The sequence below is a fragment of the Vigna unguiculata genome, chromosome 6 (genome assembly GCF_004118075.2).
Source record: "Vigna unguiculata cultivar IT97K-499-35 chromosome 6, ASM411807v1, whole genome shotgun sequence".
In the NCBI taxonomy this organism is placed as follows: Eukaryota; Viridiplantae; Streptophyta; class Magnoliopsida; order Fabales; family Fabaceae; genus Vigna; species Vigna unguiculata.
Window position 1 is genome coordinate 21780595 of NC_040284.1, and position 13497 is coordinate 21794091.

Below are 13497 nucleotides of genomic sequence, written 5' to 3' on the forward strand. Positions count from 1 at the left end.
TAAAAAATCAACCTAACCCGACCTAAGTACAAAGCCCAATACACTAAAAATAATACTTGTGTAACCTTTTGGCAAGCCAATCCGACTCACCATGAATTCAATCCGAGTGAGCCGAGTTCTTAGTGGACGGGTCAAAAATTAACCTTTACTAAAATTTGTAAAAAAATTTTAACCCAACCTGACCCGAATCCATGGTCGGGTTGACTCGCAGGTTCCAACCCATTTTGACATATGTTATTATAAATGTCAATCAATAAAGTAAATATGGTACACATAATTATAATAATAATAATAATAATAATAATAATAATAATAATAATAATAATAATAATTTTGATGTAAAACCTTTCATTTACTTTATAGAAATACTATCATAAATCTCTCAAAATCTGGTAGGAACTCTTAACAAGAACATTTTGTTGAATGACCAAACTCACTACTCATGTATTTAGACATAAGATTTGTCTCATAAAAAAAATTACGTACATGTAGGTATCTGCGGATAAAATCCGCAATAGGTAGAAAATGGATACCCACGGGTAATAGGTACGAGTATTTTTTTATACCCGCTTATTAACAGGGTGGGTACGGATATCATAGTATTCATACCCGTGAATACCCGTATTCGCTATACTCTCATTTAAATTAAAAAAAATTATTAAAACATTAACACATTGATTTTGAATTAAATGTGTTACTTTTTATCAATTGATTTTCAAAAATCTTCATTTATTTGTAAATTGTCATTCAACACCACTTAAATGAGTTATTTTCACTTTGTTTAAAATGTCGAAATGTTATACATTTTATTTTTATTTGAATTTATGGTTAAAATTTGTTATTAAATATTAAAATTTTCTTTTATAAATACCTGCAAGTACTCGTAAATATCCGTGAATATTAAAAAAATGTGCGGATACCCACATAACGGATACCCGCACGGATATAAATACGAGTACAAAAAGGATATTTATCTAACGGGTAGGGTAGGAGATCTACTATCTGTATCCTACCCGACTCGACATCCTTTCTCGTAATATTTTATAACCTTAAAACAAAACATAGCAATAAAAAAGTAACTAAATATTGTATAAATGATCGATTAATACTAATCCAAATTAATTATACTTAATGAAATTTTGACAACAAATGCTTGATCATAAGACTTGGACTATTTTTAATTGAACAACCCTGAATTAATCAATGGGTGCTTGTATTTTCTTAAATGTCAATGTACCAATTTTTTTGAATCTTCTATTCAAACAGACTTTTAAACATTTTCCAACCACCATTCTTGTTGCAAGTGTTGATGGGTTTATGGCACTTGTCAAAACAAGCAAAATGAATTATTTAATGATCATTAATTCTTAGAAAATAATTTCACTAAAAAATAGTTGCATTAAATACTTATCTTATTGAGTTAGACTATCTCATCTTAACAATTTCAATAAACAAATGATACTTGATGATAAAATTACAATTTTTAGTGCACAAACAAAAGGTAATAATAGTTTTTAATAAATTAAATACTTTAATAAGTTATCAATACATACACACATAATATTAATTCATGAACAAATCCACTTTAGCCATTCTATTGTCTAAAAATACAAAAATCTGCAGTGATATGTTGACACAATAAGGCTCAATAAATAAAAAATGAATTGGTAGGTGAAATCATTAATCTATATATCTCTATTTTTTTAATGAATCCAACTAATCTAATATATTTTTATAATCCCTAAATACTAACAACGAATAAAAATAATAGTTTAAAATGGCGTACATAAGAAAATAAGAATAAATTTAAATGTAATCGTACTTATGCAAACAAAAATTACATTTTAATCAATTATTAATAAATCATAAATTAATAAATTTTTTAATTCAATAAAGACTCTATCTTAAGAAATAATATGAAATATTATTGAAATTAGGCCTCTACTATTGCATTATAATTATGTTTGAAATGACGACGAAGGACATGTGTACGGAAATTTCACACTTCCATATTTTTTTTTCTGCACCTTTTAAATGTAAAGATTCTCACTTTATAATTAAAATTGACATTTATTTTCAATTTTTTTCTTTTTTTTATAATTCAAAAATATTTTTTTGTATAAAATATAACTTGCACAATTCGAAAATATTTTTTCATAAAAAAACAGTTTCCAAATTGTGTAAATTGGCAATGTTTTTTAACTGCACAATCTAATTTTTTTTTTTCAGATTAAAAATTTGATTTTTTGATCCAATATGAAGAATTAATATTTCTTGGATGTGGGCTAGGCCTCTGGCCCAATCTATGCAATAGACAACTGAGACGTTTTCTTCCTAATCCTCCATAGGTTCTAACAGCACCCCATAGCTTTTAAAATGATATTTTTTTCATATCAGTACTTAAAGTTGTTTACACTGTTTGACACATTCTCACTTCAATATCTGTTAGAAAAATATGTTTTACACGTAAAATAAATTAATATGATTATGTTAAAAGGAACTATATTTATTATTTTTAAAGTTTATGGACTAAAATGTATTAAAGTTTCAGATTATGACGAATTTCAATTTCGTGTCAAAATTGAAGAACTAAAAACATACTTAACTTTTTCTTCGTCGACGTGACTTTCTAATTACTTGTTATGAAAATATTTATGAAAAATATTTCTGAAATTTTCAAAACATGATTTTAATAATAGGATTTCCTAAACTTAATTTCTAACACAGAATTTTTTAATCATATGAAATGCTTTTCAAAATTAACATTTAGAACCAAACTTATTAGAACAAAATTTTCAAAATATATGAAACAGATTATGAAACAAAATTTACAGAACGAGATTTCTTAAACAAAATTTCTGGAACAAGTTATTTCAAAACATATATACTTTCTACAACTAGATTTTAAGAATAAGTTTGTAACTAAAGTTAGCGTTTTACTCTCTCTCCTTATTTCTCCAAAAGAGTGCTATGCTATGACAATAATAATGCAGTGATAACGATAATTATAATAATGGTGACGCGGTGTAGCAGAAGAAAATATTTTACTCCTTTCACTTCTACTATGTGGGAGTGCAATTAATAATTATAAAAGTGCATGAAGAAAAAGTGGAAATTATAGTATAATGACTTTACTAAAGAATTGAACATATAAAAAATAATCATAGATAACTAAAATAATAGAATTTCATATTCACTACAAAAAAAAATTGAAATTTTATAAGTTGTAAATTTTTTATTGGACAAGATGAAAAAAGTTCACAGGTCCAACAAGCTGACTCATACCGATTTTTAGCTCGAGTTGAGTCATCTTAACAACTAGTCTGGGTCAAATCGGCTTAACATCTAGTTGTTCTAAACTTCAACTAGAATTGACTAATCTCAACCTTTGACCCTGACTAACTCATCTCGAGCTTTGGTCAGGGCCAACTCATCTCGACCTTCGATTATAACTAACTCGTTTTGAACTTCGATTAGGATTGATTCATATTAACCTTTGGATGGGTCAACTTGGCTAGACCTTCTGTCCGAGTTGACTTTGCTAAGCTTGAGGCTCAACCTTTAACCCAGGCCTACTCGGCTTGACCTTTAGTCCGCACCGACTCTTTTCAACCTTCCTCTTAATCTGACTTATCTTGATGGTCAACTCATCTTGATCTTCAGCCAAAGTCAACTTGTCTCGACCTTCGATCATGATTGACTTTTCTTGACCTTTGATTAGTCTTAATCTCTATCTAGGGTCGACTAGTATCGACCTTTGTTAGGGCCGACTAGTCTCGACTTTTTACCAAAACTAGCTTGGCTCGACCTTTCGCCTTAATCGTCTTGACTCGACCTCTTAACTCGAACTAAATTAGCTCAACCTTCAATTTTGAAAGTCAAGCCAATTCAACCTGGAGACAAAAGATAAGTGGAGTCAACCATGACCAAGGGTCTAAACGAGTTGGTTTAGTCGAAGATTGAGACAAACCAACTCAAATCAAAGGTCAAGTCGAATCAACCAATCCAAAGGTCGAGCCAATATTTTTAAAATAGAATTTTGCCTTGAAAGAAAAATTAATTTAATTCATCAAAACAAAAAAAATTGAAATACAAGATATTTCAATTAATTCATCAAACAACCCGTTTAAAAAAATAATTATAAATAATTCAAAAACCATAAATTTTAATTTCTTGACATTTTTAAAATTTTTTATTCAAAACCAGAATAAGGCATCTTTCCTCTTAAATAGTTTATCTTACCGATATACATGAGACCAAATATGCATTTTATTGCAAAATAAAGGCATCCTTTTGGAAAGTAAAATGTTTTATAAACATCAAAGTGGAACAACAAAACGTTTGGTGTAAAGAGACCCAACTTTGGTATGTTTTGCAACAAAAACTTGTATTCTTTAATTTGGTATATCTTGTTTTTTAGGTATTAAAAAAAGGTAAAGGGAAAACAGATATAGTTGTATTCGGAATCACGTGTCGATTTTGTTAAATATTATATTTAGTTGCAATTTTTTTCCATTAATCATGAATGAATCCATTTTTTCCATCTCTAATCACGAAGGAATTCGATCAACAAAATTTTCTAAATTACTCAATGGAAGTCCAATTTCTTAGAAAATAGTTTATTGAAGCTCATTTATTGATACAAAATATTCAGTTTGTTAATAATTTCTCCTTCTATCTGTGTTTTTTCTTATATGATAGTCTACCAAACATTTCGGATAAGATTATACATACCAAGAAAATAATTAATTAATTAATTATTTTTATTAATTATTATTAAACGAATTAATTGTATTATACAACTGCCAACATTCTTTATTATTTTTAATGAAACAAGCAAAATTGAAATTGAAAATATATACAATGGTTTTGAAGAAATATTTTAATAAAAAAATTTGAAATTTGATTTCAAAATTTCAATAAAAATATTATGTACCCACCAAATCGAAAAATTTGAAACAAAACGTCTTTTAAATCTATTTTATACAAACAAATACTTAATTGCATTTTACTGGAACTGCTCCTTTAATCTGAAAATGCTAACCTATTTAAATTTAAATAAATATTTAAGATATGACAATGTTAAAAATAAATAAGAATATGAAATTGAGCCAACGTCACCAAAGATGAAAAATTATATAGATAAACCAAAATAGTTTATTAATTATTTGATTCCTAAATTCTCTATCCATTGCAGTAAAATTTTTTATATACTTATAATCATATACATAAAAAACAAAAGTTAAATTTATTAGATTTGTAAAATATATAAAGGATTATATATATATATATATATATATATATATATATATATATATATTTTAAATAACTTTATATCACTTTGAACTAAATATTTATTGATTCTCTTTAGAACATTTTTCACCACCCGACCCATTTGTGTCATCGGCTAGTTCGGTCCATCTAGGTTGTCGAGTTCACCCGGTCTGTTTGGCTCGTTGAGTCGTCGGTCCCGTTCGTCGAGTTCGCCTATATACTGAACTAAATTGACAACTCTATCTGAAAGTCTAAAGTGTGAGGTTGACTGAGAATAATTTCAAATCCCACTTATTTTGATGGTATTTGAATTTCTACTAATTTAACTAATTGAAATATTTAAAACAAAATGCTTGTATTTTAAATGATTTTTAATTTTTCTATCCAAACAAAATATTTCATCATAAAAAAATTTAAATTCTTTAAAAAAATAAATTGCTTCATTAAAATAATCTATCCAAACACCATAAGTAGCTTTCCCACATAGTTTCCTCCATAAATGAGGATAGTGTCTGCATACTACAAACCATGAAATCACAGACAAACAACCTTAACACAAGGAGCAGGTCCTTGGCTTCTGCCTATAATTTCAATCAACAATGTAGACTTCACAATAGCAAGATATTTCTTGAAAATAATGTTTCTTTCCTTCCTTTTCTTCGAGATATCATTTGACCAAACACTCTTCTGTTGAAGGTTTAACATCTTAAAACCAACTTCTGCTTCAACATTCCTCATATTTGTTTAGGATATTACTCATCTCTGATTTCAATTTTTCATGCAAATTCCAAAAGTTCAAGCTGTCATCTGAAAATAAGTAAATGTGAAACTGTTGCTGAGGTATATGTTCTGCATATTAATTGATTAACACAGATAAGAAATAAGCCAAATTGATCACTGAAAGAGTTGTTTGGCTTGAAATGTACACGTCATAAAGTTTCACCTGTTGCATGAAAACTCAATTTTCTCATACAAAATATCATTCATCAAATCATGAACACCAAATTTCAAATTTTTGTTTTCTACAAATTACATTGAATGCTAATAAGTTAATAACACTTTTTTTCTGACACTTTAATGTGGGTGGACTTCATTTTCAAACTAACGAAACACATGAATTTGAATCGATATCTGATAAGCGAGAAGTACAGAGAAAATAATGTTATAAAAGGTGTTAGTTACCGATACATTTTTCAATAAAATAAAGGCATTGTTCTGTCATATGATACTTAAACAAGAGTAATGAGTGAGTCTTGAATCTAACAATAAACAACAGTGTAATGCTAACTAAACTGATTTAATCATCTAACAACTCATCATTATGTGAAACAAATATTTCATGCAAATAAAAGTTCTCTGATGAATATAATTATTAACTTTGATTGAAGAAAAGCAGCACAACACACAAGATAATACATAACTCTCTCCATATATGTATGTTATATGTGAAGTGACCAGCGGGTGCCATATAAACACCTCAGCTACTTTCTAGACCAATAAAATAAAACACTGGCCTTTCAGAATCAGTTACAAGAATTGATCAATACCCTATTATGACATTTTATGGTTCTTCCAGTGAGGAGAACAATAGTAGGTATACAAACTTTTTTTTTTGTACTGTTTTCTACCTTCATTGCAATAAGGTCTCTAGAATTGGCCTCCTTGGAAGGTTTGGCCAAATTGCCAATTGCCTGGTGCCACATTGTAGCTTGCCACAGTTCTGCCATCACTGGTTGTGACTTGAAAAGAAAGGGCTTGTCCATTGAGGTAGGAGTTGCTTTGCCAGTTTTGGCCCCAATTTCTTGACATGGCTTGCCACCCAGTTTTTGACCCTTTGATGGACACTGAATGCACATCCCCAGCACCACCCACATTGGTGATCAAAACTAGGTTGAAGTAAGAGTGACCATTGATAGTGAACCTTATTCCTCCCTTCTTCACACAAGGAACCCTGCCATCATCACCAAAGTGCACCATTGTTTAGTTTAGTACTAGTTAAACATATCAGTCACAGATAAGAAAATTAACTGCATGTAAATAAAAAAATCATGAATGTGTTTGAGTTTCTTGTTAAGGAACTTTGTTAACCCAATATCTCAGAGTTTGAATCTCGTGGAGGAATATGCTCCTACAAAGGAGAAGTACTGAATTCACCACTAGGCTATCAAGTGCCAGTCTCTGAAAGAGAGACGTGAGACGTTTGTTAAGGAATTTTGTGTCTTTGTACGAATGGGTTAACCTTTCTCTACAATAACATTTCTCTTTGAGATTACTTGTTTTGTCTTTACTCACTTTATAAGCTTAAGAAATATGATTAGTATAGATAAAGGTAATTAATTATGTTATTCAAGTCTTTTCAATTTGAGATCAGTTTGACATGAACGCTAGAAGTTGAGGTTTGGTAAAAGCTACACCAATTTTCACATGTTCATGAATGAGGGCCATTTACTGAAATGAGAATAAGTGTTGTACCTTTATATGACCTTTTAATGAGAGAGTAATTCATTTTCAACATTTAATAACTTGATAAATTAGGTGGTATAGTTGTTAAGGAATTAAATGTGACCTTTAAGCTTGAAAGCATTGTAAAATTTATGGGTTCAATTACCTTCTGAAGGCCACTGGGACAATTCCAGCTCTATATTCTGCAATTTGAAGGAAGGCAGGTTCAGCCATATCAAAGTGTTGCAAAGGTGGGTTGCACCAACCACCATTGTTGTTTGGCAAAGATGGATTTGGGGGGCAGAAGTTAGTAGCAGTGACGATTATAGAGCCAGGTTTGCACCATCTTGGGTCATCATCACATCTCATTTCGTAGCAAGATCCACAGCTTAAGCCATTGTTGAACAAAGCCGTGCTTAGAGCCACAGTGTCTGTTCCATAACCCTGGCTATACAGATTTCCATACCCACATGCTCCACCTACATGTATAAAACAAAAGTATAAACCCCATCATCTCAACTTTCAATATAATAGTAATAATAGTAATTCAAAGGAGTTTCTTGACCATGTTAAAAAGAGTAGTGTTGCAATGAATTTCACATAACTGATATCTTTGACAAGAGACAATATTTTCATGTTTTGAAACATGATGCTATAAACACTTGCACATTATAGTATTAGTCATGAATGTGTTGTGGCTATTGCTAATGTCGGCAAGAGTAAATGGTAACATAACATGGCATATGAAAAAAGTGCTAAACAAAAGTAGCTTGAGTAAAAAACCGGCTTTGCTCAAAATACGTGTTGTACAGTTTCACTATTCCTCCATTCTCTCTCCTGCTAAAACTACACTTCTAGCCAATATTCAGGTTCATGTAATAAAATGACAGTGTTTTTGGCTTTTTCTGTAGTAAGATGCATGGAATAGAATTTGAGGCAATATTTTCATGCAATATTCTTTTTCTTGATTTAAAAGTGTAAGACAAACCACTTTTTTGTTTATTTTTTATTTTATCATAGCAATATCAGAACTTCATTTCATCTTCTACTTGATTTCCTTTCTTTCATTGCATTCCATTCCATTCTCTTTAGCATTTGACATCAAAACAGCAAATATGCATGAACATCCATACTAGCAGATAATAAAAAGTGAAAATTGTAGACATAACATATGGTACAATGATGTCACAAAAAGAGAATAAAGATAAATAGAAATATGAAGAAGTGTTTGCACTCTCAAAACTAATCCATAAAGGACAAGAAAAAGTAAGGAAATGAAAGGCTAAACTCACCCATTGTGCCAGAAGCATCACCCCCACCATAGAAAGTGGCATGACCACCCTGCCAACCACCATAGTCAGCAGTGACACCTTGGATATTGATGTCAACAAAGAGAAGAGCAATGAGAGTGAGAAGAGCCATGGAAAAAAGTTGCTTGTGTGCCATTGTGAGCTTATGATAAAGGCTTAAACAGGGGAGCAAAACAGAGGAATGTGCACTTTCTTTTGCAATGCTGTGAGGTCAAGTGCTTCAAGGGGGGCCTCTATTTATAAGTAACATCTTTTTTACTTTTTTCTTTTCTCTTTTCTCTTATTACTAACTTCCACAAAAGTGTTATTTTTCCCGAAAGCCACTGAACAAGTGACAAATGAAGTGCACATGCGCTGGTTCTGGTTGGGGTTCCCAACCGCTAATATTGTGGGCCACACCCCTGCACATGCAACTCCAACTATCTTTTCTTCCCAACTTTATAGACCAATATTAATATTTTTCTGTGGCCAATAGTATAGTATTTCTAACATTTTTATTAGTTGTTCAAATTTATTAAATACAGAACAAAATTGCAGCTTTAATAAATTTTAACTGATAACAAATTATGTATTTGACAGAGGATGTTGCTGCTGAGAAATTTTTTTGTGCCTTTTATGTAATGGATAAATGGATAAGAGCTGAGGTATGATTAGCTCTTGCATGGTGTGAAGAGTCCCAATGATACAATACTTTCACTTTGAATTGAGATGTGTAGGGTCTTAAGAAATGATGAACAGTATCTTAGCACATGGAGAAGTATCTGTATAACTGGGCAAAATCAAAAGAAGAAGCTACTTAGGACATTTGTATGGTGCAGCTCCCCTTTTCCAATAGTATAGTATCTTCTCTGTGCTTCAGAATGTGCCACATAAGAAGGACTTCAAGGGCTTGGTCATTTTATTTTATTGATGTTTTTAGTATTTTCAGTTCTTGAATATGATAAAGAGTTGGTTGATACTTTAATAGAAACAGCCTTGCTTACAGTTGGACAAACTGTGCATGGTAACTGGTGTGCTTTCACTCACACAAATGCAAGTTAACTACTTGACCCTTCCCTCTGAGAGTTTTTTAATTACATTGAAGAAGGAGCTTCTATTTGGTGGAAGATCATGTCCAAATTAGGTGCTGCATATATTACACTCACTAATTGATCTGGTGTTTGACACACAAAAACATGTGTGGACAAAACCATTATGTGGAGTCTTACAACTATTTCTTGAAAAAAGTTGTCATATTCATGTGTAAATATGTTACAAGAATTTACTAAATAGGAATCAATGACATTAAGAGGAAAAAGAAGAAGGGTAGTTAAAAGTGATAAATGACACTAGCAACCACAGTATGTTCTGAAAGTTAATGTTGCTGTTTCCTTTTCTCCCTTCATGGGGACAAAAGTTTAATAATTAACAAAATTAACATTAATATATGCTTTCAGATGAAGAAAATTGAATTTAGACTCTTTTTGAATTTTATCATTATATTGTGACCATGTATTCTTGATCTTGTTTCACAAGTGTGCAACCATCGTATCTGGTATCAGTGATTTCTTAATGAAAGAAAACTAAATTAACATAGGAATCAGGAGATGAAGAATATTTAAGGATCTTCATTCTTGTTATTCGTTCTCAAATGTTTTTGTTATTTTCTTAGAGGGTTCTTATTAAAGTGATGATGAATCAAATGTATAATTTGACACATGGGATGAGACAGACATTGTGGATATGTTCTGCTGACTTTTGTGGGTGCTTTGATCACATTACCAATGCTAAATTGATTCAAACCAAACCAAGATAACATGGTATTTTTAATATCAGTCCCATCATCTATTTTTCTTTTTTTTTTTATATTCTTTTTAAATATAGCTTAACAAATGTTTCTTCTCTTCTGTGGAAGATTCACATTCAATGTCTGTGAGTAGAAGTGTTTGAGTTTAGAAAAATAAAAGATTCTATATGGGAAAGTATGTTCATCCATGAACTTTGAATGCTATCATTGGTGCATGTGTGCTTATTTTGTTCATATTCAATCATAACACATTCAAGGTGCATAGACACACTCCTAAAGGTGTATTGTAGAATTTCTTAGAAACATGCTTCAAAAGAATACAAGCTTATCAATAGAAAAGCTGTCTTTTTTTCATTATTTATCAGTTTTCAACACAATCCCTTTTTTTCCCTCTAGCAATTTTCTCTCACCCTGTAAATCACAACATTATTTAGACCTGACAAAAGAAAAATGACACAAAAAAAAGATAAACAAATGATTCAAAAAATGAATTTTTGTTGCCTTGGTGTTAAAAAACTAATAAACATCCAAATCCATAACCTCATAACCTTATATAAGTGAACTGTTACCCGTTCAAACGCATCTTCTTCAATTATTAGTTAGGTAGTTCAGTTAATTATATTCTACAGGACATTTTGAGTTAATAATAGGATCATTCCAAGCTACTTCCTATGTATTCACACCATATAACTATTCACCCAAAATAAAAAAATAATTCATAACATATGATAAACGACCGACAAAGTACCAGTGGGTAAATTTTCTTAAAAAAACTATGTTTAGAAATTTCCTCTGAGAATACAAAACTATAGCATCCATGTCTATCTCAAAAGGGTTATTCTTTTCTTTTTGTTTGATCCATTTATTCGGTTATTTTATTGGTTAAACTGTGCTATTCTGTTCATAACCAAAATAAGCTACTAATAGTAGTTAGCATCACTTACCTAATAATGAGGTAACCATTTTGTAAACCATGTTGATTATCACCAAAGTCTTAAACTTTCAACTGCTACAAAATTTATTATAAACATGGGAGCAGGATCACATGATATATTTGAAAATAAAAGTATATCGCATAATTCTTTCTTGCTTGCTCTAAATGACATTGACAAGGACAGTGCAATGGCTATTATTGCACAAAATGCTTTGGAGACTGTCATATTTCCTTTCAAATCAAATAAAAGAGAAAATAGCTTATGACCGACTATGTGAGAACCCTTTCACATATTTGTCTATTCATTTTCATATCATTTTCTAGGTAACAACTTCCCTTGACAAGGACATAAGATAAGTGAATTAATCTCACATGGATGCTTACACTCATCAACAATGCAAGTAGCAAAAGTCTATTCATCTCGTGTTTCTTCTTTTTTCTTTTTCTTTTAATGACCTTCTAAATTGCAGAAATCAGTAAATAAAGTATAATTAGAAACCAAACTCAATCCATGTGAACCTTCAAGCTGATTCTGCAGAATTTTGGATAACTACGACATTATATATAATAACTAGGTGATGATCTACTTATTCAGTAAATGATGAAACAAAAAAGGTCAACTTCAACTTCAGTTTTTTTGCATCCTTACCATCATAGTTGAGTGATCCCTGCTTGTTATCAATGAGAGTTCTGGTATTGTTGTTGTTACATACATAAAGATCAAATCCTAAAATCTCATAAAAACCCATAATTTCAATCAAAACCATGTTGGTGTTTTAGTTCTTTTATTGTTCTATACCTTTGGTTTCTAAATTCCTTTTAGACCCTTTATCAATTAAATTTTGATGTCACCATTTTCTGGCATATAATCATTAATAGCCATAAAATAGCCTCTAAATAATACTTTATGTGACAGAACAGATAGAGATTAGTTTGTCTTGTTGTTATTATAAGTCTAGCTTAGAATAGATTGGGAAGAAACCATGCTAATTGTGATCTTTATTCCTAGCTAACCATATAAAGTAGAGAACGAAAATGCCACAGTAGCTGATGAAATTATACTCGACCCTACCATGTTAGGGGCACATGCAAGCTTCGGTTGAGCTTTCTCTTAAATCTTAATCCCTGTCTTTCTTTATCATTTTCCCTTTTTTTTTTCTTTTCTTCTGAGATTTTATGTACCAATCAATCATATACCATCATAAATTAATGTCTAGTACATTTGTAAATGAACTTGAGAAAGAATCCTTCCTAACTTAACTTTGGAGTCTAAGTAATATTTTATCTTAACCACCATTAGATTCTCTGGTTTCTTGGAGAGACTTTTGCAAATCATTTAGACAGATTACTGTATTAATCCTCTATCTGAAACTTATTCATACTTAAAGTTTCTTGGCTCTTTATAAAGATGTATTATGCAGAAACTGAACAAAGTCTTTTGTAATAAACTGTGTTGTGAACTGAACTACATTTATGAGTTAGAATAATACTAACTTTTTCCCTCTTAAAAAACCAATTTTGTCACACTCCCAAAGGAATCTACCCTCTTTGATAGGTTTGGATATTGTTTGACACCTTCCCTAAGGATTACATACGCGTAGAAGTACTTGAAAAAGCATGGAGCTTACCATAAAATCACATGCCCTATCAGTATATGAAATGAAGCTTCTATGATGATTCAGTGCTAATTCTAAGTCCTGGTGTAAGGCATAGAAATGGACAATTTTGAGACATAAAGGGGAATTTCCACA

The 13497-nt window shown here is 30.7% G+C and overlaps 1 protein-coding gene across 1 annotated transcript; it reads right to left on the reverse strand.

Moving 5' to 3' along the window:
* Positions 1–6626: 6626 nt before the first annotated feature.
* LOC114187014 (expansin-A8-like) lies at positions 6627–9248 on the reverse strand. The gene is made up of 3 exons (XM_028075115.1): positions 9009–9248; positions 7883–8195; positions 6627–7225 (listed from the first exon to the last, which is right to left on the reverse strand). The coding sequence occupies exons 1-3, from the start codon at positions 9160–9162 to the stop codon at positions 6922–6924; spliced, it is 771 nt and encodes a 256-aa protein (XP_027930916.1). The 5' UTR covers positions 9163–9248; the 3' UTR covers positions 6627–6921.
* Positions 9249–13497: the final 4249 nt, after the last annotated feature.

Excerpts from the sequence above, each read along its gene's own strand:
- LOC114187014 (XM_028075115.1), bottom strand. The coding sequence starts at position 9,162 with ATGGCACACAAGCAACTTTTTTCCATGGCTCTTCTCACTCTCATTGCT. Across the intron at positions 8,196-9,008 it reads TGATGCTTCTGGCACAATGG|GTGGAGCATGTGGGTATGGA; the intron begins GTGAGTTTAGCC and ends TTATACATGTAG. Across the intron at positions 7,226-7,882 it reads GTCCCAGTGGCCTTCAGAAG|GGTTCCTTGTGTGAAGAAGG; the intron begins GTAATTGAACCC and ends TGATGATGGCAG.